Source organism: Syngnathus leptorhynchus, chromosome 11 (assembly GCF_054491065.1).
Source record: "Syngnathus leptorhynchus isolate UIUO chromosome 11, UIUO_Slep, whole genome shotgun sequence".
NCBI lineage: Eukaryota > Metazoa > Chordata > Actinopteri > Syngnathiformes > Syngnathidae > Syngnathus > Syngnathus leptorhynchus.
The window spans coordinates 6825988-6848336 of record NC_141205.1 but is presented as its reverse complement, the minus strand read 5'-3'; the positions used below and the strand labels follow the sequence as shown (position 1 = coordinate 6848336).

Sequence of the window (22349 nt, the reverse complement as noted above, 5' to 3'; positions counted from 1 at the left end):
AGCCAGAGTCAAAAAGGCAGACCGGACAGCTGTTCTGAACGATTCTCAGCGCCAGTCAATCAGATAGCACCCACCCAAAACATGGCCTTTTAAGTGCACAAATCTGTGCCATAAGAATGTTTACAATCTTTAACTTGTACACGCCTTCAATTTAATTGGAATTGTTCTTGCAAATACGCAATATGTTTATTGTAGGAATGTTTTTGTAAAAATTGACATGACTTTTGAAATAAAATATTTATCATAAGCCATTTTTCATCATCATGTAGTCTTACACAATGGCAGATTGATGAAATATGGTTTTAACTAACCAAAAAATTATTAAAATCATTTCCATCATTTATTTTCAGTTTCGCTAAATCCTAGTTACTCTTGAGACAAGCCACTGGCGGTCACATTTGAAAGTAAAATAAATTAAAGCGCAACCCGTACCGCCTCTAATTTAGCGCACGCAAGTCCGACATGACGTTTGATCACTTTCACGAAGTATCTTTGACACTTTCTGATTGCTCCCCTTTAAGTGTGCCCGCCTGCAATGGCGGTCATGCGCCACATCATAACTTGGTTCTTTTTTAGTCCAAGCAAGCCTTTTAAGCTCGGAGCACGGCACACTGACAGACTGCCAACAGCCCTTAATGTCCTGAAACGGGTGGATGAGGATTAAGCATAACTCACCTCACCTGTCTGGTCGACACATTGAAAAGAACTCGGTTTAAATATCCGTGTCGTCACTTGTGCGCCTGCACCAGAAAAAAGACCATGCATATTAAGTTTTAACAAAGGAAAATATCTGACATAAAATTTTTACGTCTGCTGGGCTACTTTGAATTTTCACCGTGACTCAAGTTTCACCTTCCGGCCCAAGTATGTGTATCTATTTCTCGGTCTAACGTGTCAGATGTTTTGGACCGGTCCCAAAAGCGTCTGCCCACTGAGCCATCCGGTCAAGGTGAGCAGGCAGCGGCGGGGGCCAGACGGAGAGTGAGCCGAGTTGTCTAAAGTAGCGCGGCAGCGACGATGCCAGACGCTCGGTGTGCCTCTCACTCTTGTTAGATCTCCAGCTGGGCCGTGGGCCAGCGTTTCTGTGGGTGTATATGTTTCAAAGCTCCCTCGCCTCACGCCATCCGAAACTGCTTGAAAGCAAACACGTGCCTGTGCATCTGCGCATCAAGGTGCCATCGTACCCTAAGAGACAGACAGATTGAAGAGTGATATGCGCGCCACATCGCCAATAAAAGCAGAAGGAGGGCGATGAGGACGATTTAGGAACCGGTCTTGATGCGTGTTCTGCGTCCCTCTCACCTGGTTGGAATGCGGAGTGCTTCGTAAAAATTGCCGCGTGATAAGATCAAGAGCGGGCACACAGGATTTCCTGTCCTCGTCTTTACTTTATAGCTTCATCCGAGGTACATTCCTCGCACAACGCTCAGCTAATTTTAAAGCTTTATTTCATATTGCCGCATTTTTTTTGTCTGTACAGGAAACATGACTAGTAATTAAAAGAGGTGTGTAATAATAATAGGCTATAAAGCCTCTTTCACAAACAGAAACTTGTTTGTCTGATCTTTTGCAAGAGTAGAAACTACAAACAAACGTGTTCTTGTAGATGTTTGGGTCATTCAGGCCCAAATAAAATGTGATATCACGCACACCGAGCGACGCTACGATATTTCGTCACGTAGTGTTCCTGTAGCTTTACTCCAAGGTCCTGTTTGAGACAGGCCCATCCATGAATCAGCATGTACGTCACTCAGCTGGTCACTTTCCTTCCTGACGAGAAGACAAGCAGTCCCATCAGGATAAAGAAGCCATGACACACAAAAGCGGGAAAACTCCCCAACAGCCAGGAATCCAGGAAATTCTCAGGGTCAAGCCAGGGTCAACTGGAGAACCCCCACAGGGGAGTTGAAGTGAAACTAATAAAATGTTTGGACATAGGAACAAGCTGGGAAGTAGCCCAGTAAAAAGCTTGCTCACCGGACACTTCATTAGGGACACTAATGAGTTCTATGATCTGTCCAGTGCATTGAAAATTCTGCCTTTACAAATTTTTTTGAAAACACCTCCACTGTGAGGTTTTCCACCAAGATGCAGCAAATTAAATTAGAATTTAGTTATTTTTTATCTTGAACTATATCCTAAAAAATATGCACCAGAAAGGTCAGACGTTCCGGTTTTGAATCTCGACATCGAGAGAGATCATTGATTGTTGTCGCAGCTGGTTAAGAGAATGCTGCCAGGGTCGGGCGTCATCAAGGGGGCGCCGTGCCTTTCTGGAGACTCTGATTAGCGTGATTGGTTGATGTGGCGGGTGCATCTGTCGGCCTGCTGGGCTTTCCCCAAACAACGTCAATTTAATCAGTGACCCATTCACGTCTCTAAAAAGAAGCCATTGTTGCCGCGTCGTCGCCATCCAATTGATCTCGCAAATGAGACAGGAGCCTCACTGCACCCAACTGTGAGACCAGTAGGAAGCCACATCTATTTCTTTCCCTCACATGTCGAAAACTATTTGGCTAAATAAACTTAATACAAGTCATTTGCGGTGAATCCTTGTGTTGCTATTTATTGCCTCACTCATAAAAGCACCAACTGATCTATTCTTGGAAAGAATTTTTTTTTTCTCGCAGCATCTTGACAAGATTATGAAACCTTGTTCACCTCAAGATGGTTTTGGATGAATGGTTGCGCAATCTCCGCGGAGAGCCACAATCCATGATTCACTGGTTGTTGCGCAATATCCTGTTATAATGGTGAGTCATGACAAGTCGGCCGCCGTAGTTCGTAAAGTCAGTTGTGGTGGCAAGTGTTGTTGGAAACAACAAGAGGGATTGATCAGCGAGTATTACCGCAAGAAATCCCTGGTGTGCACTCGAACTTCTGCAAACCAGAGACAAGAGCTTACTTGAAGCATTATATTCTTTACGATTTGATCAAAACAGAGCAAAAGTAAGTATCACAAAACACGAATCACGCTCTACCCAAATGTTGGTCTTTAGTCTTCCAGTTTCTGGTTTTGCTCTGCACCGCAAGATACTTGTCGCGGTTTCCGAAGTAAAATCGGAGTTATCCAACATGGAGTGAAGCTAAGAGGCCCCTTTTCCCCCATATATGGAGCAAGCGGCCAAGAGGCCCAACATTCCCCTCAGAAGGCATTATTGGTGAGTGTTGACACGGGCGCTGTGTGATATCATTTTTCACTGAAGAGAGTGCACATCTGTCTCCCGCAGATTTACTTTTTATCTCCTCATAAAAGCACATTCCCTTGTACTCGCTTAGAACAGCACCGCAGCTGCCCAAATAAGTAGCTGAGGTGTTTGAAAGAAAAAAAAAAAAATTACGACAGTACTTTTCATTTTTAAGATTCTGTTGAAATCAAGCGGTTGGGTTCAGTTTTGTACAGTCGTAGGCATTATTTTGTCTGTGTACGGTTTAGAAAAGAAGAGTTAGGCAAGAGGGGTGTCAAACTTATTTTTGTTGCGGGCCACGCCGTAGTTATGGTTTCCCTCGTGGGGCCATTAATGATGTAACCTCCTGGGACCCAGCAATTCATTTTTGTCATCTGTAGAGGACGTATATTTTTGCCCTGTATCTCTGAAGTCATGCATGCCACAGAGTTAGTTCCTGTTGGCCCTTACAGAGGACATCCTAGGCTTTTCACATTTCCCAGAACCGAGTCCCAATGTCCTCGCCAAAGGACATATAGTAGGGAAAAAAATCGATTTTTTTTGGGCTGAAGTAATGTTTTTTTCACTCAAAGAATTATGCAATGTAAAAAAAAAATTCAAAACGTTTTTTCTCTGGGTCTCAGGGGGTTATTATACATACGACATATCGCATACACACAAGAGAATCCAGTAAGAAAAACGTTCAACAATTTTCTAATTTATTTTGAAAGTGGGGTATTAACAAGAAATCATTGCACTATCTCACCGTTATTAAAAAGGAAGATAATTAACAGTTCTGGTATCTTAACAATAAACATTGAGTTGACACACATGAGTTGCCTTTCCGGGGCACATAAAATGATGTGGAGGGCCGAATCTGGCCCCTGGGCCTTAGGTCTGACACCTCTGGGCTCGAGGTAGGCTGGTGGAGGGACTGACTGGCTTATTAAAAATATTAGGCTTAATAATGCTTAAAGGCTTATTAATGTCTACTGCAGGCTATGCATACAAATACAGTTGGAGAAACGTTCGGGCTAAATAGGGTTGCTTTGACTCAGCTAATCCCCTTGTCCCATCAAGGCCGAAATAATGGCGCAGAGACTCTGCAGTGGTTTCCTCAAGGTAATTGGCTTTATTTTCACGGTGCACAGAGCTACACAATAACAACAACAAGCAAAATGATTCGCCCATTCTTGCTCACCCCTTTGCTGTCTGCCATGTTGGCTCCGATTTAGCCTCCTTAATAAACACACTTGAAACATGAACCTCGTGTAATTTTCTTTTCTTTACGCTTAGATTCAAAGCGATGCCCTCTGGCCAATTAATATCTGCTCAAATGAAGTACTTTCATGCATACATAGAGCGGAACCAAGGCACAAATCTAAAAACTGTTTTCTGAAATTAGCACTGTTCAAGGAAGAACCCATGATCTGTTTGTAAAGCCGAAAGAAACCCTGTTCAATTCTGACATTCTGATTTCCTCACAGCAGACCTATGCGTCTTTCGGCCACCAGATGGCTCCCCCTAGTCCCAACAACAACAACAGCAGCAACAGCGGTGGAGGAGGTGGCGAACAGCTAAGTAAAACCAACCTGTATATCCGCGGCCTTCATCCGGGGACTACGGACCAAGACCTGGTCAAGCTCTGCCAGCCGTAAGTTTAAATATTTGATCGTCTGTCTTCAATGTTACGACCATGCACGAGACATAAATGCCGGCCATTGGTCTTTGTGAAATGCAGAATATTTTCACCACTGGAATAACTATTGCAGTTTGGTTATTATAAATGGAATAAACCCATCGCGGGCTGGGTGACATTACTCCAAATCCGAGTTTTTATTATCTGCAAATGTATTGGTGAATTCTACACTTAGAACTTTATGGTAACAGTTCTCGTAGGAACACTGGAATACTTTTACCCCCTTGGTTAATATAAAATGGAAATATTCAATGAGCTGAATCACCCAGCATGACAAAGTGTGTTTGTGTACGTGTTGTACATCCCACTCTAGATGCATTAGTGTTGCGGTTGCTTACCGCTGAGCCATTTCCAGTCTTACAGAATTAGAAGGTTAGATGAGGACAAACAGCAACTGGCTGTACCCATCTTTCTCTGGCTCACTGCTGTGTCTCTATTTTTTTGTCTTCCTGAATTAATAAACCTTAAATTTACACCATCCGAACACAAATTTTACTTAAGAACAAATTTGGCTGCGAATGTTAATTGAATCAAAGCATCCTGTATTGCATTTCATTTGATGATTCATTTGGCCAGCAATAGCCTTTTTCTGATCATCAAAGTATAGCCTGAGCAATTTCATTTCATGTTTCCAACAGATGAAAAGCAGAGCTCAACACAGAGCAGATGTTATCAACTCACTTGAACATCCTTTACATGACTCTTAGTCCAGATTTTGCATTCTGTCCACACACAACTGGATCCAGTTTTAAGGAGCTGCCATGTGAACTGTGACATCCAAACGTACAATGACGAATGAAGCAATGATGAAACTCACTGATTGGATCCGATCAACTTTGACAAACTGATTATAATTGTGACACACGCTTGTCACGCTCGAAGATATTTAACCACACCTTGCCCAAACAACATCAGACATATTCTTCCCGTGCTGGTTTCCTTCCAGATTCATTAACCATGCATGTTCGGTTAATTAACAACTCTAAATTGCCCATTGTTGTGTGTTTGAACAGCTGTTTGTCTACTTTGTTGTGCAACCAGAACTGGTGTCACCCAAAGATTGCGGCTCAAACATGAACCCAACCAAGATAAGCAATCGAAAGAATATTGAGTAGATTTGATGATTCGCCATTCGAAGATTCAACAAATAACACCTTTCCGTTTGAGTGCGTCATATAAACAGCCGAGGTAAAATATCTGTTCCTAACCATCGTTTCAAAACACACCTACCTCTCAGAAGTGACGTGAACACTTGACAAACACGCAATGATCAATAAGCATCATCAGTGAAGCTAAACTTCAAGGCTATGCTTTTATGTAACAAGACTCGTTTGCGAACATTAACGCCAAGCGTGAAAAATGTTAGCGTTAACAAATATGGGCCTCAGGAGGTCCACCTCTTTACCTGACCTGATTTTGAGCCTTCAGTGCTTTCCAAAGAAAGCATCAGAACCATCTTAACACAGCATGCACACAACCTTCTGTCAAAGACGCGGCAATCAAAGCTAAGCAAAAATCGGCGGTAGGTATGTGAAACACCGGAACTTTGATTGTAAAAGAAAACGGCTGGCAGAGAAGGCATTGTGTGGCGTCAGAAATGTGGAGAGGGGGACTGACGTGATTGGGACGGCTCCTTCTGAGTTAGGAGGGGAAACATGAATGAGTGGGAAAAGAGTAGTGCCCGCCCGCCTGCTGGGAAAGAATGTCAAGCAGCCCATGACTGTCTTTTAAGTGTGCGTGTGGCCTCGACAGTGTTGTCAGCTTTCCGAGGGGTCTCGGGTTAAGTGGGAGGTCACAAAAGCACTGCCTTCGGACTTTTGAACTGCTTCGGTGTTCGTGACATGGCAAACATGAACACGTGATACGTTGCTTTTGTTTTTCTTGTCATTCCTCAAACGAAGACTCTTATCAGGGGCTGTTTTTTGTAGTTGTTCATTCATAATCATTCTGAAAAATGTTAATGTTTCTAATATTAATATTTTGCTTGTGTCAAAAAAGGCATGGAGCCTTTTGGGGAATCAAGCTGGTCATATTTTTTTCAGTATTGTGCTATACATGCAACATAAAATATCGAATAGATGTAAGTATGACAGCTCCCCCCCTTCATTAAAAAGTAGTACGGGTTTTCTTCATAAAAATAATCTCACAGCACACCACCAAATAGAAATACTGAAATATTAAAATATAATATATAATTAAATAATCTCATCTCAATTTGGGAGTCATTGGGATCCACCGTTGTAATATAGTGAGTGATTTGTGGAAAAAAATAGGAATTTACTTTCTTACACGCATACACAAAACCAACCAAACAGGTGTAGTAAAAAATGCAAAACCGGCAGAGACAATGCTCAGATGTAGCTAATGATGAGGTCAGTGAGCACCTCGTCATGCACTACTTACAGATGACCGTGGAGAAATTATAAACAAACATGATGATGAAATATGATTGGAAGCACCAAAAGAATTTCATAGCGTAGCTATAATTCTTTCTACAGCGTGCTTAATCATACACTGTTTGGCTCGAAAGTAGTCGGACGACATCGAGCCATGACCCAGTAGTACAAGAAGAACATGCCTCGCCGAGGTGTTACCAGACACGTCATGGGACACATCCAAATCATCTGGCCACCAAGAGAAGGCAGGCGTGTAAGACCCAGCTGTGTGCTGTGCTCTGATGTGAGGATGGAAAAAAAAAGGGAGGAGGAGGGACATGGAGGGAAGGAAGGCCAAGTGGAGGGGCCAAGCATCAGGTTACAATTCGCCCAGACACCATGTCGCCCAAACAGAGGAAGACTGCCCTCCTGCTTTGGATAAATAACCTAGGCAGGGACAATCTATTATGCTGTAAAGTGGATACGCTACTCATTAGCCTCCAAAATACCGAAATATGAATCAAGCTGGAAATAATTCTGCTTGGACTGCGTCTCATTGGTCACACATTTTTCTAGTTTCTGTGCTTCCTTGAAAGCCCAGTTCTGGTAGTGACAACACCCAAGAGGATACTTGTCTCCAGGGGAAGTGTGTGCGTGGGTATTAAAGACACAAATAGTCTTTTGGTCTCGAGAGGCCAACATACACCTGTCAAAAACAAAGCCAGAAATCCTCCCTCGGCAGGAAGGGTGGACGTGGACATGGTTGGCTGTGACGTAAAAGCGATACATGTGTTTATGTTGGTATGCGTTCTGAGGAAATGTGTGAGAATCGTTGTGCATGTGGAAGGAGTGGATTCCTTCTCATCACTCACTTACAGAATGTTTGTTTGTTTTTTTCTGTATCTGCTAAAGGTATGGCAAGATTGTGTCAACCAAAGCCATTTTGGATAAAACTACCAATAAATGTAAAGGTAAGTTGCCACAGTCTCTGGCCAGCACATTTTACACACAATTATTTACCGATATTCCAAACAATTTGGATGCTGCCATTACTTCGAATGTTAATTATGGCATAAGGTCTTACAAAGTGAAACCACATTTTGTATTTGACAGGCTATGGCTTTGTGGACTTTGACAGTCCGGCAGCAGCTCAGAAAGCTGTTACGGCTCTGAAATCAAGTGGCGTCCAGGCGCAGATGGCCAAAGTAAGATTCCATGTACTTCTTTTCAAATTCCACCTCAGTGCAAACCGCTCTAGCTTCCAAAATCTACCATGTGGTATTTACAGTCACGTGTTGTATTGTCTTCACGCGCCTGCTCACGACTGCCGCTCGTTTCTCTGCACTTGCTCTCTTGCTCCAAGCTCTTTGTACGGGTGTCCGCCGCAGTCAAAGCAGCTCTTGTCGGCCTATTAAGCTGATCCCTTGGCTCTCCGGCTCCCCATTGAGGGAACACAGGGGGAGGGTGCCACTACAGCCACTGTCAATGGGCCAGTTACAATGGCTGGGCATTGTCCAGCGTCTGGGCTCAAGGCCTGAGGCTGACACCCGCACTTAATTGGCTCCGCCCCCAAATCCCCGCCCCCTCCCAAGAATCCGCCGTAATGCAACACCAGGGTATCCCTCTACACTGTAAAGTATCTGCACCCTAACTTCACGCAATATCATACATCCATCTCCATACCAGACCAAGTGCAATTGGACACCTCGCCGTGAGTCACCCAGACAGCTTGTGCTCCGGCAGACGTGATGACAACCACAATAAAAACCTAAATATACGCAGCTGGTTCAGAGCGGACTGCGTTACTTCAGGTTGTCAGAAGAGGCTAATATTAATATTTCGCCTTTACCGTGGCAGCTTTTGTGGTGTTTTTCCATAAGCAAACCTTTCACTAAATGTCCTCGGAGTGCACTTCCAAGTAGGCCTCCGGGGTGCAGACCCAGCACAAACAATTTTAAAGGATCTGGGGAACAATGAGACAATTAAAGCTAGAAGCCTTACTGTGCTGCCCCTCCCTGTGCAAATGGGCTCAACATAGAGCGACACTCCTCAGCTGACGCGCTCGCTCGACAGAGGATGGACCGGCGCCAACTGTATTGTCCCTTACAGGTCCGGTATTTCAGCAAATGAAATTAGCAGAGGCGATGGGTAAATAAAATATGAAAAGGGAGGTGGGGCTTTTGTTTGTTCAGCTTGCCTTTGACTAAATGACAGTTTGTCAATGACCTCCAACATTCTGCCGTCGGGTTACACAATCAGCTTATTGCTGAATTGCCGCAGCCAGAATGATGAGAATCACTGAGAAAATATGGTGTCTCTTGGCAGACAATAGTAGCAAGCTTTATCAGCAATGGAGTTTGAGATAAATGATAACAAATGAATCCAACAGAACACATTTGTTGTGCTCAAATGTGACGATTTTTTTTTTTTAAATGGAATTTGTTTTTACGTGACAGCATCCGATTAGAAACGTTATTTGCTTTTTGATACTCGTAATCATTAGGCTGAGACAAAAAGATAAAAGAGCCATTTATCGTCTTTTCAGCCATGCTGCTTTAATATTAGTCCAACCTCCCACTGCTTCCTATCCTGTCATTTCCTCCTCCAATACCAAATCCTGCTGGAAGACACTCATTCATCCCACCCTCCCCCTTCCTCCTTTTTCGCCCAGCCTCTTTTTGCTCCCAGTTGCCAGGCTTCGCTTGCTCTGTGAACTCTTAAACTTCATGCCTGACTTCCTGTCTTGCTCTGCATTCTCACAAGGTTTCACTTTCCGTCGAGCGCCACGAAAATTAAGTCTCAGAACTGTGTGTTTATGGATAATCTCTCTACTTTAATGCACTCGCAGCTGTCAATATTTGCTAATTAGACGTTTTGTGAGTTGACAAATTCTTATTTGCATGCGTGAGTATTTAAAAGTGACAGGATGCATAGTCAAGTCAGTGATGCACCACTAGCGTAAGTGACAAATTAGTCAGGGTTACACTTTTTTTCTTTTACATCAGGCAGATTTTTGAAAAAAGTGTCATATTGGGCATTATCGCTGAATATCCTTTGCAAAGGATTAATACGTCAAGACGGTTGCCACAATCACACAAACTAGGTCACATCACATTGATATTTATGCATTAAAAAGTTCACAGATGCAAATATTGAAAGAAATGAATTGAAATCTATAAAAGATGAACTGGTGAGAGTTTTTCATTGGAAATGTGGACAATAAGCCAAGCCAAACTTCCATGTTGCAATGTTAGCAAAATCACCACCAATTCCCACCAAACTTGATGGTGAGATGGCATATTACATTAAAGGGATCAAGTTGTGGATACAAGCGATTCATTTTCCCTCTGGTGGAATTCCCCCCCCCCCCCCCCCTTTTTTTTTTTACTTATGTTTGAGGATATTGTTTTCATTTTGAGTTGAACTCCTCCCGCCCAGCACTGTCATTTTTCGCGTCATCATTTTCTGACATTTAGACTTTTTTTTGCAATGTTTTGTTTGCGGTTTAAACTTGGAATAAATCTAGTTTGGACCTCAGATTTTAATGGGGATTTTCCCCTATGAATATTTAAAGAAATATCTCAACTACAAGTGTCTTTTGGCGCCCGTACTTTCCAACTAGCAACAAGAGCAGGACCCCACCAACCTGTACATCTCCAACCTGCCGGTGTCCATGGACGAGCAGGAGCTCGAGAGCATGCTCAAGTCCTTTGGCCAGGTCATTTCCACGCGCATTCTGCGAGACGCAAACGGGACCAGCCGCGGTGTGGGATTCGCCAGGTCAGACGTCAACTAGCCAAAAAAAACAAAGCCAAAATGCATAATGCATGTGAGTATATATTTTTTTTAATATTTGTTTATTCTAATTCCAGAATGGAGTCCACAGAGAAGTGTGAGGCCATAATTCAACATTTCAATGGCAAATTCATCAAGACTCCACCGGGACTTCCAGGTATGTGGAATTTGATTTTCATGCAATACGGTCTTAATATTTTTTGTGTCTGTTCCAGTGTTCATCTGTTTAATCTTTTGCTTTCCCAGTGCCCACAGAGCCCTTATTATGTAAATTTGCAGACGGAGGTCAGAAAAAAAGGCAGAACCAGGGGAAGTACCTCCCCAACGGAAGGCCCTGGGCCAGAGACGGAGAAACTGTAAGTGACGCTGGCATTGGCGCTTTTTATCCAAACTAGTAAAAGTTTTGAGGTGAATGCAGTGCTGTTTGCATGACCTCACTGGTTCTGAATCCCACATTGTTTTCCCAGGGAGGAATGACGCTTGCGTATGACCCCACAGCATTACAAAATGGGTGAGTGGTATACAGGCCCTGAGTGAAAACAGTCCCAACCCACACGCAAATAAAAGCAGTGCCTCAACTATGCTGCAATGCTGTCCCCTGCTGGGATGTTGAGGTTATGTTGAGTTTTTTACGTTGCAGCTTCAAGGTGATTGTCAAACTGAACTTTACAACCTCGGTGGAGGTTTTCATTCTAGTCCTGTGTGCAAGTACGAACACTGCGGATGCGCTTGATGTTTTCGTCTCATTCCATTCGACAGCTTCTACTCGTCGCCATACAGTCTGGCTCCCAACCGGATGATCGCCCAGACGTCGCTCTCACCTTACATGCATTCTCCTGTCTCATCCTACCAGGTGGTGTGTTTTACTCGAATTGTCAACTTATGGATTCACAAATATCGAATACACAAACTCAATTGCTATCTTTTTTCTGTCGCGTGAAGGTGCACAGCCCGTCCTGGATGCACCATCAGTCATACCTCATGCAGCCTGCTGTGAGTAGCCATTTTTAACATCTCCATCCTTTTGAGCCTTACAGCGTGGATTTTGTTTGCAATTAGAGTCTGATCACATCCGCAGGGTACAGTTCTTACCCCAGCAATGGATCACGCTATGTCCATCCAGCCCACGTCTATGATGGGACCTCTCGCCCAGCAGCTAAGCCACCTGTCCCTGGGCAGCACGGGCACAGTAAGTACACACACTCTTTTCTTCTTCTCAGTGATATCAATAAGGGATTATCAAATTTCTCAAGTCGAGGAACCCCCTCCAAGGGAAATTTTGTTTTTCAAAAGTCCCATCATATTCTGAACATAAGTACCATATTTATGTACTCCTTGATGCCATAGGAACCAAAAAGCTGCCTATTTTGATAAAACAAACTATAATGTTACTTGAAGAAATTCATGTTTTTAGAGAGAAGAAAGTACAAGAATCAAGTCAAGGAAATAAAACTTGGTTACAATTCCAAAATTATGCTGTAATACTTGTGGTCAGTTTGAGATTGTGTGAAAATGCTCCATTACAATAATTCCTCTTAGGTACTAACATAATTTTTCATCCTCTTCCGCACAGTATATTCCGGCCAACACAACTATGCAAGGGACATACATCCCCCAGTACACCCCAGTGCCTCCTTCCAATGTCCCAGTAGAGGTATTTACGGAAACACTCTCCATACTGGATAATGGATCTATACGCACTGTATACATTTCAAATGGCTTAAAATGGTACAAAATGCAGAAAATGTGAATTGAATTATCAGTTTAATTTATGTTCTGCATAACATTGTAACATTGTGCTTTATCGTCCCACACGAGGTCTCCGTGCTTCTCACTTAGTCCATTTTCAACACATTTCTCCAATGTATGAAAAGAAAACAAGACTTAAGATAGGGAGCCAACATTAACTGCTGAATGAAAGCATCTTGGCAAGAGTTCTCTGCATGAGGTCGTCTGTGCCCACAAGGAGTCGTCACTGATCTAATTCAGTGTAAATGCTGGTGGGAACCTGGAGAATGAGCGACGTTGTCAACAGTGTGGGGGGGGGGGGCATGTTCATTAATGGGGCGCAGGACAGTGGTAGCAAGCGGTAAACTGGGTGGGAGGGTGTGAATTGTAAACATCAGTAAACAACAAGCTCTGCTTTTGAGCTTTTGCTCATTAAATCATTAGTCATTTGTTTTTCAGGAGAACGGTGGTCAACAGCAACAGGTTGCTATGGAAACCCCCGCAGAACACACAAACTACTCATACCAACACACCAAGTGAAGCTAAGGTACGGATTTTGACACATGGGGAATTGCAATCGAATGGAAAATATCCAAACGAATTAATTTGCTGCTGTCAACAAAGAGATGCGGCAAAAATATGTTCTTATTTATTACATTCAAAAAATATATTTAGGTTAATTCAATAACGATTAAAAAGCATGGAGCCCGTAACATTCCAATAAATGTTAATGCGCAATATCAAAGAAAATGGAATAGTCAACCCTTTTTTTTTTTTTTTTTTTTTTTTTTAATCATCACTTTTCTGCATGGTTTCTTCCAGCTCCATGGGGCCTAGGTCATGTGATGAATCCAAACAATCAGGGTTCTACTGAACAAGAACTCTGCTCCGTACCGTCGCTAAGCATCCGAACTTGAACATGGATGACAAAAGGAACGTGTGTACATGTGTGCGAGAGGGAGTGAAGATGTGTGTGTTTGTGTGTCTTTCTTTGTTTGTTTTTTTCTCCGATTTTAAAGAAACAAGACAACACGTCCATCATTGAACGTTTCTGCTCACAAATTGAACTACCAAAGGAGGTAATCTTCTCCAGAGAAGATCTGATCTATTTTGATAACTGAAACAAGGAACACGACAAAATGTTGGAGAGGGGGGGAGAAAAAAAATCGTGAGGATGGAAAAAAACCTAGAGCGTTATTTTTATGCACGTAATATAACAAATTCTTATTTTTAAAATGTGCATTCTGGATGTTTCAGAGTGATTCAAGGAAAAAGAGTTAAAACACAATGTGTCTTTTATTTTTTTGTAAAATATGCAAACTTTTTATTTCCTGATGTCTGTTGTTTGACATTCTATTTGCAGCAGTGGGACAACAGTTTGTACAGGATAAAAAAAAAACACTTTTGCTGGATATCAAGTCATTGCAACCGCGAGTCAAACCATTTAAAGCTAACTTCTTCCTCTAACTGCTGCAGAGATTTATATTCATGCACAGATGGTAGAAACCCATTTTATTTATACTTTTTAATCCTTAGTTTTTTTAAAAGCATGAATGAACAAAAGACAATCAATTATTTCTATTTATATTAGACTTTTTTTTCCAGAATTTTTAGAACATTTAAACCTTTTTACAAAAGACGTTATTTAATAGTGTGTGTGTGTGGGGGGGGGGGGTCTCTAAAGACTATAAAGAAGCCACAGAGTGATAAACTGACATTTTGGGGTCTGTACCTTTGACCCGTTTCACAGTCAAACCACTTCCGTCTCCACACTTCTGCTACTAATGGAATAAGATGTAAACAAAAGAATATTAAGTGAGATCTGGAATGCTTCATTGTTCATGATCGTAGTAAAATTCCCCAAGCATTAAGAATTCTTGATGAATTGTAGCACACTAATCAGCCTCCAGCTAATTTTGGGGGTGAAGGAGCTGTCTTGTCTTCACCTCACTTTTCCTCGTACTGCAAGGTGTGCCAACACGAGTTTGCTACCAATTCCTAAAGGCTGACGCTCAATTTTACTTTCAAAGATAAAAAGCAATATAACACAAAACAGTGATTTGTATTCATGAAAGCTGCTGAGCATGTAATCTATAATTTAGTAGGAAATTGTGTGAAAAAAAACAACCTTAGTACAACTGAGGGTTTGACTTCAGCAATTATTTTAATTAATGAGCCAAAGATTGAAGATTTGCTAGCATACTTGCTACGGTTACAGAGCGGCTTTTCCGTCTTTTTCTGGCTAATGTTTGTCCACTTAACAGGATGGATCTGATCTGATGGGGAAGAGCCAAAAAATTCAGTTGTCAATATTAATCAGCGTACGTCACCGGTCAACACATCTATCATTGTATGTCATAGATCTACAAAAATATAGTTAGAAAAATAATAAATTAAGTGAAATTGCCTAATTTTCTATGGCCGCAATTTTTTTCTTTGTAGTTGCAGGATATTTAAAAAAAAAACATAAATCTTTTTATTCATTAATTTATATCGTATTCCATTCTAACTTGTGGAGCTGAGGCTAACACCGAGAAGATACGGTTCTGACATCACGGTCAAAAGGGGTCTGCTTTTAGGGCACAGGACAAGGATTGGACACTGTTTTTGGTGATTTGCTAGGTTTGAATGTGATCCGTGTACTGTGTATGTGGTGCGCACAGGCTGTGGATCAGCATGACACCTGTTCACACTCCTCACGGCCATGTTGAGAAGTGCTTTTAAGCGGTTTTGCTAAAGCAACTCTTCAAGTATCATTCGATTGGTTCTCGTCACAAAGAGGACGTGCATCAGTGAAATGACTGCAGTTGTTAAAATGAGGGAACTCGAAGATTTCCGAGTGACTGCTTGCAAAGGGAGCTGTAGGTCTTTTCTCAATGCTGCTGTTGTCACCTGATTTTAAGTAATTGATTGGTTTGTTGTTTTTTTGTGGAAAGTTTTTTTCCTTTTGACTGTCATTTGAAAACCTTTTGAGCTAACTTGCCTTATTTTTGATTATCTTAGAAGTAGTTGACATTTTAGCTGTCGAGATAGCATTAGATGTTAGTTTGTAGGTGTTAGATTTGCCGTTTTCTTGCTCAACATTTGATTCACAAGAATCTCTGTTCCTTTTGTACCCATGTTTGTGTCGTTGAGCCTTTTTGTAAAAAAAAAAACAACAAAAAAAACAAAAAAAAACAAAACAAAAAAAACGAAAAATAGAAGCCTTTGCAAGTGGACAACTGAACCAAACTCTCGACTTTGTTTTCTGACTCGAAACATTCATACTGACGCTGCATCAGTGTCGTAGCTCCAAATGAGGCTATTGCAAGTCATTGTATCCACACAAGTTTTCATTTACGCACACATTACAAACTGTAAACATCTTTACAAGATTTATCACTAGACCGTGAGTGCCATTCGAGAGGGTATTCGTGCCCCATTTCCACTGCACTGTAACGGAAAGAAAAAAAATAATTTAAAAAAAAAACAGCACGGCAACATCAGTTGAAGCAACACATGGTAATTGCTAACAAAGAAGCACAAAGCTTTCTTTTTATACATCACAGCGTGGGGCTGTTTTTATTCAAAGGTGGGACGGGACCCAATTGCTACTTCAAAGTGCATAATACATCTGCAGCACCAAAGAATGTTAACGTTAGTATGTTGAAAAGGGGCATTAGTACCTTCAATTAGTGAGTGATATAAAGTAATCTGGACATCCTAATGTTCTTTCTTTGTGTGAATTGCCTCAAAATTCCATGGGATTGTCACTACATATGACAGCAACCAACTTGTTGGGAAGCCATTGAGTCAACAATAGTTTTGGTTGGCCGGAGCAAAGCCGTTTGTCAGGTTTGACAACAGCAAAAAAAAAAAAAAAAAAAAAAAACACACAAAAAAACCCCCCGCTGACTATTTTTAGTTTATTTGTTCCCTGTCTGTTTGCTATATTGTTCATTTGTGCTACCAAAGATGTTGTCGTCACCCACACATTCACGCTCATATGTTGCTTGCTCTCAACAAGACATGCGATGCGAGCCGGACAAACTGCTTTTGTCGATACTGAATGACTCAGAAAGACGATGGCGTTTTCATGCACTCTGAATCCAAAGTGGGGCTATTTTTCTCATTTGGAAAGTAAATGGAAAGTACCATACTTGTATAAAGCATTTGCTCTGAATCTAAAGGAGGGTTATTTTTCTCATTTAGAAAGTAAATGGAAAGTACCATACTTTGTATAAAGCATATGCGAGAAGGCTGCAGTGCGTGTAAACGCGCTCCAAATGAAAGTGGGCTTAGCATACTTCCAGGAGGAGCACCTTGTGCAGCTTGAGAGCACATTTTGTACATAGTACCAACACACCTTTTCTTGACATTGTTGTTGTTTTTCTTGTGTGAATTTGTTTTCATGACTTTTTTGTTGTTGTTGTTGGATAAACTGTCCAGATCACACAGGGGGCTAGCAATTAGTCTGAATCAATCGCACCATGAAGGACTATGTCATGGCAAACGTTCGTATGAGAGAAACGGTATACTGTATTCGATGTGTTAGCCATCACTTTGAACACATACACACACATACACTCAAAAGGATTTTGGAACTATGAAATGATGACTTTGTTACAATGCAGTGTTTATTTATTTGATCATTTTCTACACCAAATTATAAGCAAACCTAACGTTAACAGTTTATTTATGATGCTGGAAAATGAATTTGCATCATGAAAAGTTACTGGTAGTATGTCAAACTCTATTCTGATGGATGGTCCACAGTTTCTCTCCATGCACTTAAATGTACTTACACCAATTTGATAAAAGGTCATCCGAAAAGAGATTGATGGCTTATTTCATAGCTTCAAAATGATTTGCTGCTAAAACAGGATGTTTCAACAGGTTGTAGGTTGCTGCCCTCTCTGCATTTTCTGAATCTTTAGTTTTGGTTTTACATCGACAAAGCTATAATTTCCATCATTACTGATAGAAGTGTAATGTTAAGAAAAAAAATAACTCAGATTTTGAAAATGCACTGTTTGCCTCCCGCTTCCTGCTTGTGAACAGTTTTCTTATTTATACAAGAACTCATTTTGTACAGTTTTGTTAGAGGAAAGAGCTTTTGATATTTGGTTATTTTGCTAGCCACTTGGCTACTGTTGTCTTCCTGTGCCAGAGTTTTTAAAATTGTAACTTGTCTTTTTTTTTTTTTTTTTTTTTTTTAATATTTTCCTTCTGTCTTGGATCTGTCTTTGATTTGAAAATGTCCATTGTACTTTTTTTTTTTAATAAAAAGCTTTGTTCCAACTATTTTCCACTTTATTATTGTTAGCAGGTGTACTGTAAGTCCAATGAGATCATGAACTAACGCTAGCAAATTCAAATTTTGAGTCATTTAATCCCGACATCACATTGCTTTTTTTAAATAGAAGAACATTACATTGCCCTAATTTATATTGTTTATATTATATACTATTTTTTTAATACACATCACATCAACTATAATTGGTGGCACACACTTGCTCTTTGAATAAAACAGTCACAACATGTATAAAAGATCTGCATCAAATACAATAAATGGTCATGAACACAAACTCAACCCCGTCAGATTTAAAAAGTGCAAGTTGTTCAAGACTTTCATTCGTCCTCAGTCCCTTACTGTCCTTATGGAATGAAAGGACAGCTCATCACAGATTATTGTAATTCCTTATCCTGCCCAACCGGAGGAGCTATTATGTCACAAATCACACCAGTCAAAATAGCCACACAACGTGCACACGTTCTCAAAAGGCTGACACAAAGGTAAAGCGTGGTAAAAAAGTTTTGTAAATTTGCAAACCGCCAGACTTCAGGGAAGACGACCCAAGATCGGATACGAGGATGCGCTTCAATCGCGACCTCCTCCCGCGAGCTGTAACAGGAAGCTGAACAGGTAGACGATGTCCAGGTAAATGCTGAGTGTGGCAAAAACATATTCTTCTGGACTGATGGTGAAGCGCTTGTTCCCAAGCAGCATCTGCGTGTCAAATGCCAGAAACTGCACAGGACAAAAACACGTGTCAAAATATTGGTGATCCAAATGTGGTTTTGTGTCTAGCTGGCAATTGAATAGTCAATGTGCTTCTCACCAGAGTGAAGAGGATGGCTCCGAAGACGGCGTAAATGGCTTGCAACCAAGGAATCTGGAACAAAGATATTATAATTACAAAACACTGCTAAGAAGGATAGTGCACTTCTAATTTAGGTAACGCAGTACAGTGCTTCGACTAGATTATCTGTGACGCTAATCCCATAGGTTAACACACGGGGGCATCACATTTACGAAATCATTATTTTTGAGCCACCATAGGAACGTACGTATCCAAAAGGCACGGCGGTGAGAACGATGGCGCTCAGCAACATGACCATACATAACGAAAACAGGACGCCTTGACAGGAAGTCACGTCAACCTGAAAATAGGAAAAGAAAAATGTTTAATATCACATTCAAAGCACATATCGTACTCTATCTATACAAAGTAAAGTAGTCTTCTACTCACTTTGCTTTGGAAGCTGAAGACGGTGACAGAAAAGCAGACAATGGCAGTGATTCCCAAACACAGCATCACCGACTTAGTGTTGTAAAAGCTGGAGAAAGGCAGAGCTAGCTCAGTCGCATATTTCTTACTACAGAGCAGAGCACGCAATCAAAATCAGTGTCCATGTGACCCAAATATGAACTCACCTCGACACAAATCCCATCATGAAGGCCATGCTTAAAGTCTGTGCGATAAGAAAAAGCAGATAGTTCACGCTGGCCACACACACACACACACACACACACACACACACACACACACACACACACACACACACACACACACACACACACACACACACACACACACACACACACTCAGAATAACAATGAGGAATACTCACAAAGATAACTAACAAAATGATGTTCCAGGGAACCTGCCTCCTGTTGAAAAAAAAAAAAAAAAAAAGCTTGTTTATGATTCCATTCGCAGATTCTCAGGATTGGGTCCTTTTAAATAATTGAAAAATAGCGTTACCTCAAGTCCCCACAGCAGGACAGAGCGATGTATGTGACAAAGAACATGAGACTGTGCAGAAAGGTCAAGCAACAAGATTAAAAACAAAATGTAACACTTGAATACAAGGTGATGCGCTTGCACTTACTAAGATGCCATGTACAAGCTCGGGTGAGTCTGGATGAAGAACCTGACGGGTGCGCTGCAAAAACAAACAGAAAAATTGAGAAAGTTAGAGTGCATGACGTATAGCAATCTCTGGCCACTTAATTAGAGACAACCTAATGTTGGAGTGGTGACATCACAGTTGTGCTCATTTACATAATAAATGCCTTCACTCGAATTTAATTTGCCCGTGACTTCAAAACTCGACTGGGCGAAGATACGCCTCTTTCAAGTGTTTTATGTCAAAGCCAAATGGTAAGCAGAGCTGCAATTAGTATTGTTGGCCATGTTATCTTGTGATCGATAGCACTTCTCTAGGTAAAGCTGTTGATATGATCAGGTGGGGGTTGCTTGTGACTAGCGGCACACCGGTTTTCCTAATATCGCAATCAGTAAGTTCAGAGTATGCATAATTGTATGAGTATATGGAAGGGATCTTACCAAAATGTAAAGAGAGCAACAATTCCCACGGTCACTAAGAGTTGGACCATGAGGATGGCATAGACCTGCAAAGAAATTTTGTATCTTCATCAAGCACCTTTACTTTACTTTCTACATATACAAGTGTTACTCTTTCAGGTAAAATCATATGTTTACCTTCCTGATGAAGGTCCGCCTGACGGTCTGGTCATCCCACAAAAACTGGGCCTGCATTTCATCAAGGCCTTTGTGAACACACACAGATATTCATCTTAACATTGTCACAATGCGAAAAATTTTAAACGTGTATTATAATAATTTGACGGGGAGTTCTTAGCATTTTACCTGCGATCGTTTCTTGATAGGTTGGTGGTTCATTGTCATTGTCGACCTGCTGAGATAAACAGTGTTAGAATCACTTGAACTGCACATATAGTCAAAAAGAGTGTCAAAATATTTTGTCATCGCGGACCAAATCGTAGTCTGGGTTTACCTTATAGGGTGTCCTGATTGTGGAAATCATATGTGGGAGTACCAGTCAAAAGTTTTGAAACACTTCAAGCTAAGAAATTTAAACTCTTGATAATGCGCCATTGTGAACTGAAAGTAAATCCAGATCATAAAGCACACATCATAAAGCTGAGTGAGAGCATACCGAGACGTGCCTACTTCGAAGACTCTGATTTACCTTTTGGCTTTGATTGGCATCTTATGTTTACCATTTAATTCCAATAGTATTAATTATCAATCTACAATTTGAGAATTTTTTAAATAATGAAAAAAAAAAACTGAATTAGAAGGGCTTTGCAAACTTGTGACTGGTACTGATTTTCCAAAGTCACTAGCACATTTAACACAAACACAAATATTACATTGAATGTGCGGCCTTTGCATCTATACAAAGCTAGCAATGTAAATAATGTACAATCAAGACATTTATTCTTTTACACTAACATGAGAAAATTTTTCATAACACGGTTACAGATTAACGACTATCTTGCAGCAACGTTAAACAGTTATCAGTGGTTCAACATTAAAACATACCTTTGCCTTTTTCATGGTTCTCCCTTGGTGCTGATGATGATGTTGAGGAGGAAGATGTTTTGTTGTCAGTCTGTTTCTCCTAAGAAGATCCAAAAATCTGAAGACTCTCAGCTCCGTGTTCCTCACTTGACAGCGAGCATGTCATGCAAAGTATGCGAGTTGTTGTCTCCCAGATTTTGTTTGGACGGTGCGGATTACGCATCAGCTTTACCGTCCATCCTCCATGTGGTTAATCTCTTTCTAACCCCGATCCCGATCCACCTCCTCTCTTCTCTTTCTAACAAGGGTGTTCTAGAACAGTACAGAATACAACTCACAGCCACTTTGTTTGTGTGTGTGGTTTTGTTTTTGGGGTTTTTGTTTTGTTTTGTTTTTGTTTTTTGTCTAGTGCATAATGCATTTTGTAAAAACTACTACTCCGTGCGAAATACGTGCATGTTTAACAAAACATTTGATGTACTTTCTCGACAAAATGTTGGACTCACCATCGCATCGACGCAATATGGGGACAGTCGACAATTAGAAGTTGGCGATCGACGCACATCCTTCCCGTTCCTGCACGAATGCACGTGCAATTTAGCACGTACTCAATCCTGAACTTTTCTTTTTCAACAAATAGCATTCCCGATCTGTGTTACAACCACTTTAAGTTGACGTTTTGCTCAATTGGGTGGCTTGCTTGCACGTAGCACTATCACTCTTGATCATTAATAAAGACACATGAGGAGAAACTCAATCCAATAAAACAATGCCAAAGAGCATATACAGGTTGGAGCAGAAATAGTTTTTTTCTGGTTGAAGGGGACGCTTTTGCAATTGTAGCTGCCGTTTGCCTGGCAGTCATTGGACAGTGAAGCACCTGAGCATGTTGGGAAACTACCTGTCAACCGATGTATTTTTTTTTTCTCCACTTTGTAGTTCCGTTCTATTCTAAATACCCAATAATGCA

The 22349-nt window shown here is 41.1% G+C and overlaps 2 protein-coding genes across 8 annotated transcripts in view; one reads left to right on the top strand and one right to left on the bottom strand.

Moving 5' to 3' along the window:
* The window catches only part of LOC147049154 (RNA-binding motif, single-stranded-interacting protein 2-like), a 24863-nt gene extending 6689 nt beyond the window's left edge, over positions 1 to 18174 (top strand). Inside the window, exons 2-14 of one of the 3 annotated variants that reach the window (XM_085923272.1) lie at positions 4655 to 4821; positions 8154 to 8212; positions 8355 to 8446; positions 10864 to 11021; positions 11114 to 11193; positions 11283 to 11392; positions 11504 to 11547; positions 11796 to 11889; positions 11979 to 12029; positions 12115 to 12225; positions 12610 to 12690; positions 13224 to 13311; positions 13587 to 18174. In XM_085923272.1, the coding sequence (XP_085779398.1) occupies positions 4655 to 4821; positions 8154 to 8212; positions 8355 to 8446; positions 10864 to 11021; positions 11114 to 11193; positions 11283 to 11392; positions 11504 to 11547; positions 11796 to 11889; positions 11979 to 12029; positions 12115 to 12225; positions 12610 to 12690; positions 13224 to 13304 (1128 nt within the window). In that variant the 3' untranslated portion in view covers positions 13305 to 13311; positions 13587 to 18174. Of the gene's footprint in view, positions 1 to 4654; positions 4822 to 8153; positions 8213 to 8354; positions 8447 to 10863; positions 11022 to 11113; positions 11194 to 11282; positions 11393 to 11503; positions 11548 to 11795; positions 11890 to 11978; positions 12030 to 12114; positions 12226 to 12609; positions 13073 to 13223; positions 13312 to 13586 lie in introns of those variants that run through there. The other 2 variants (XM_085923270.1, XM_085923271.1) reach the window with 2 other exon arrangements.
* faim2b (Fas apoptotic inhibitory molecule 2b) lies at positions 15933 to 22349 on the bottom strand. 5 transcript variants are annotated; one of them, XM_085923274.1, is made up of 14 exons: positions 21886 to 22349; positions 21612 to 21691; positions 21401 to 21525; positions 20702 to 20747; positions 20534 to 20601; positions 20378 to 20442; positions 19920 to 19973; positions 19793 to 19843; positions 19659 to 19698; positions 19462 to 19499; positions 19277 to 19364; positions 19095 to 19187; positions 18866 to 18919; positions 15933 to 18774 (listed from the first exon to the last, which is right to left on the bottom strand). In XM_085923274.1, the coding sequence occupies exons 2-14, from the start codon at positions 21616 to 21618 to the stop codon at positions 18625 to 18627; spliced, it is 879 nt and encodes a 292-aa protein (XP_085779400.1). In that variant the 5' UTR covers positions 21619 to 21691; positions 21886 to 22349; the 3' UTR covers positions 15933 to 18624. The 5 variants fall into 5 exon arrangements, with proteins under 5 accessions (XP_085779400.1, XP_085779399.1, XP_085779403.1 ...); XM_085923273.1 differs by having other exon boundaries at positions 20702 to 20750; positions 21886 to 22347; XM_085923277.1 differs by having other exon boundaries at positions 20702 to 20750; positions 21401 to 21691; positions 21886 to 22346.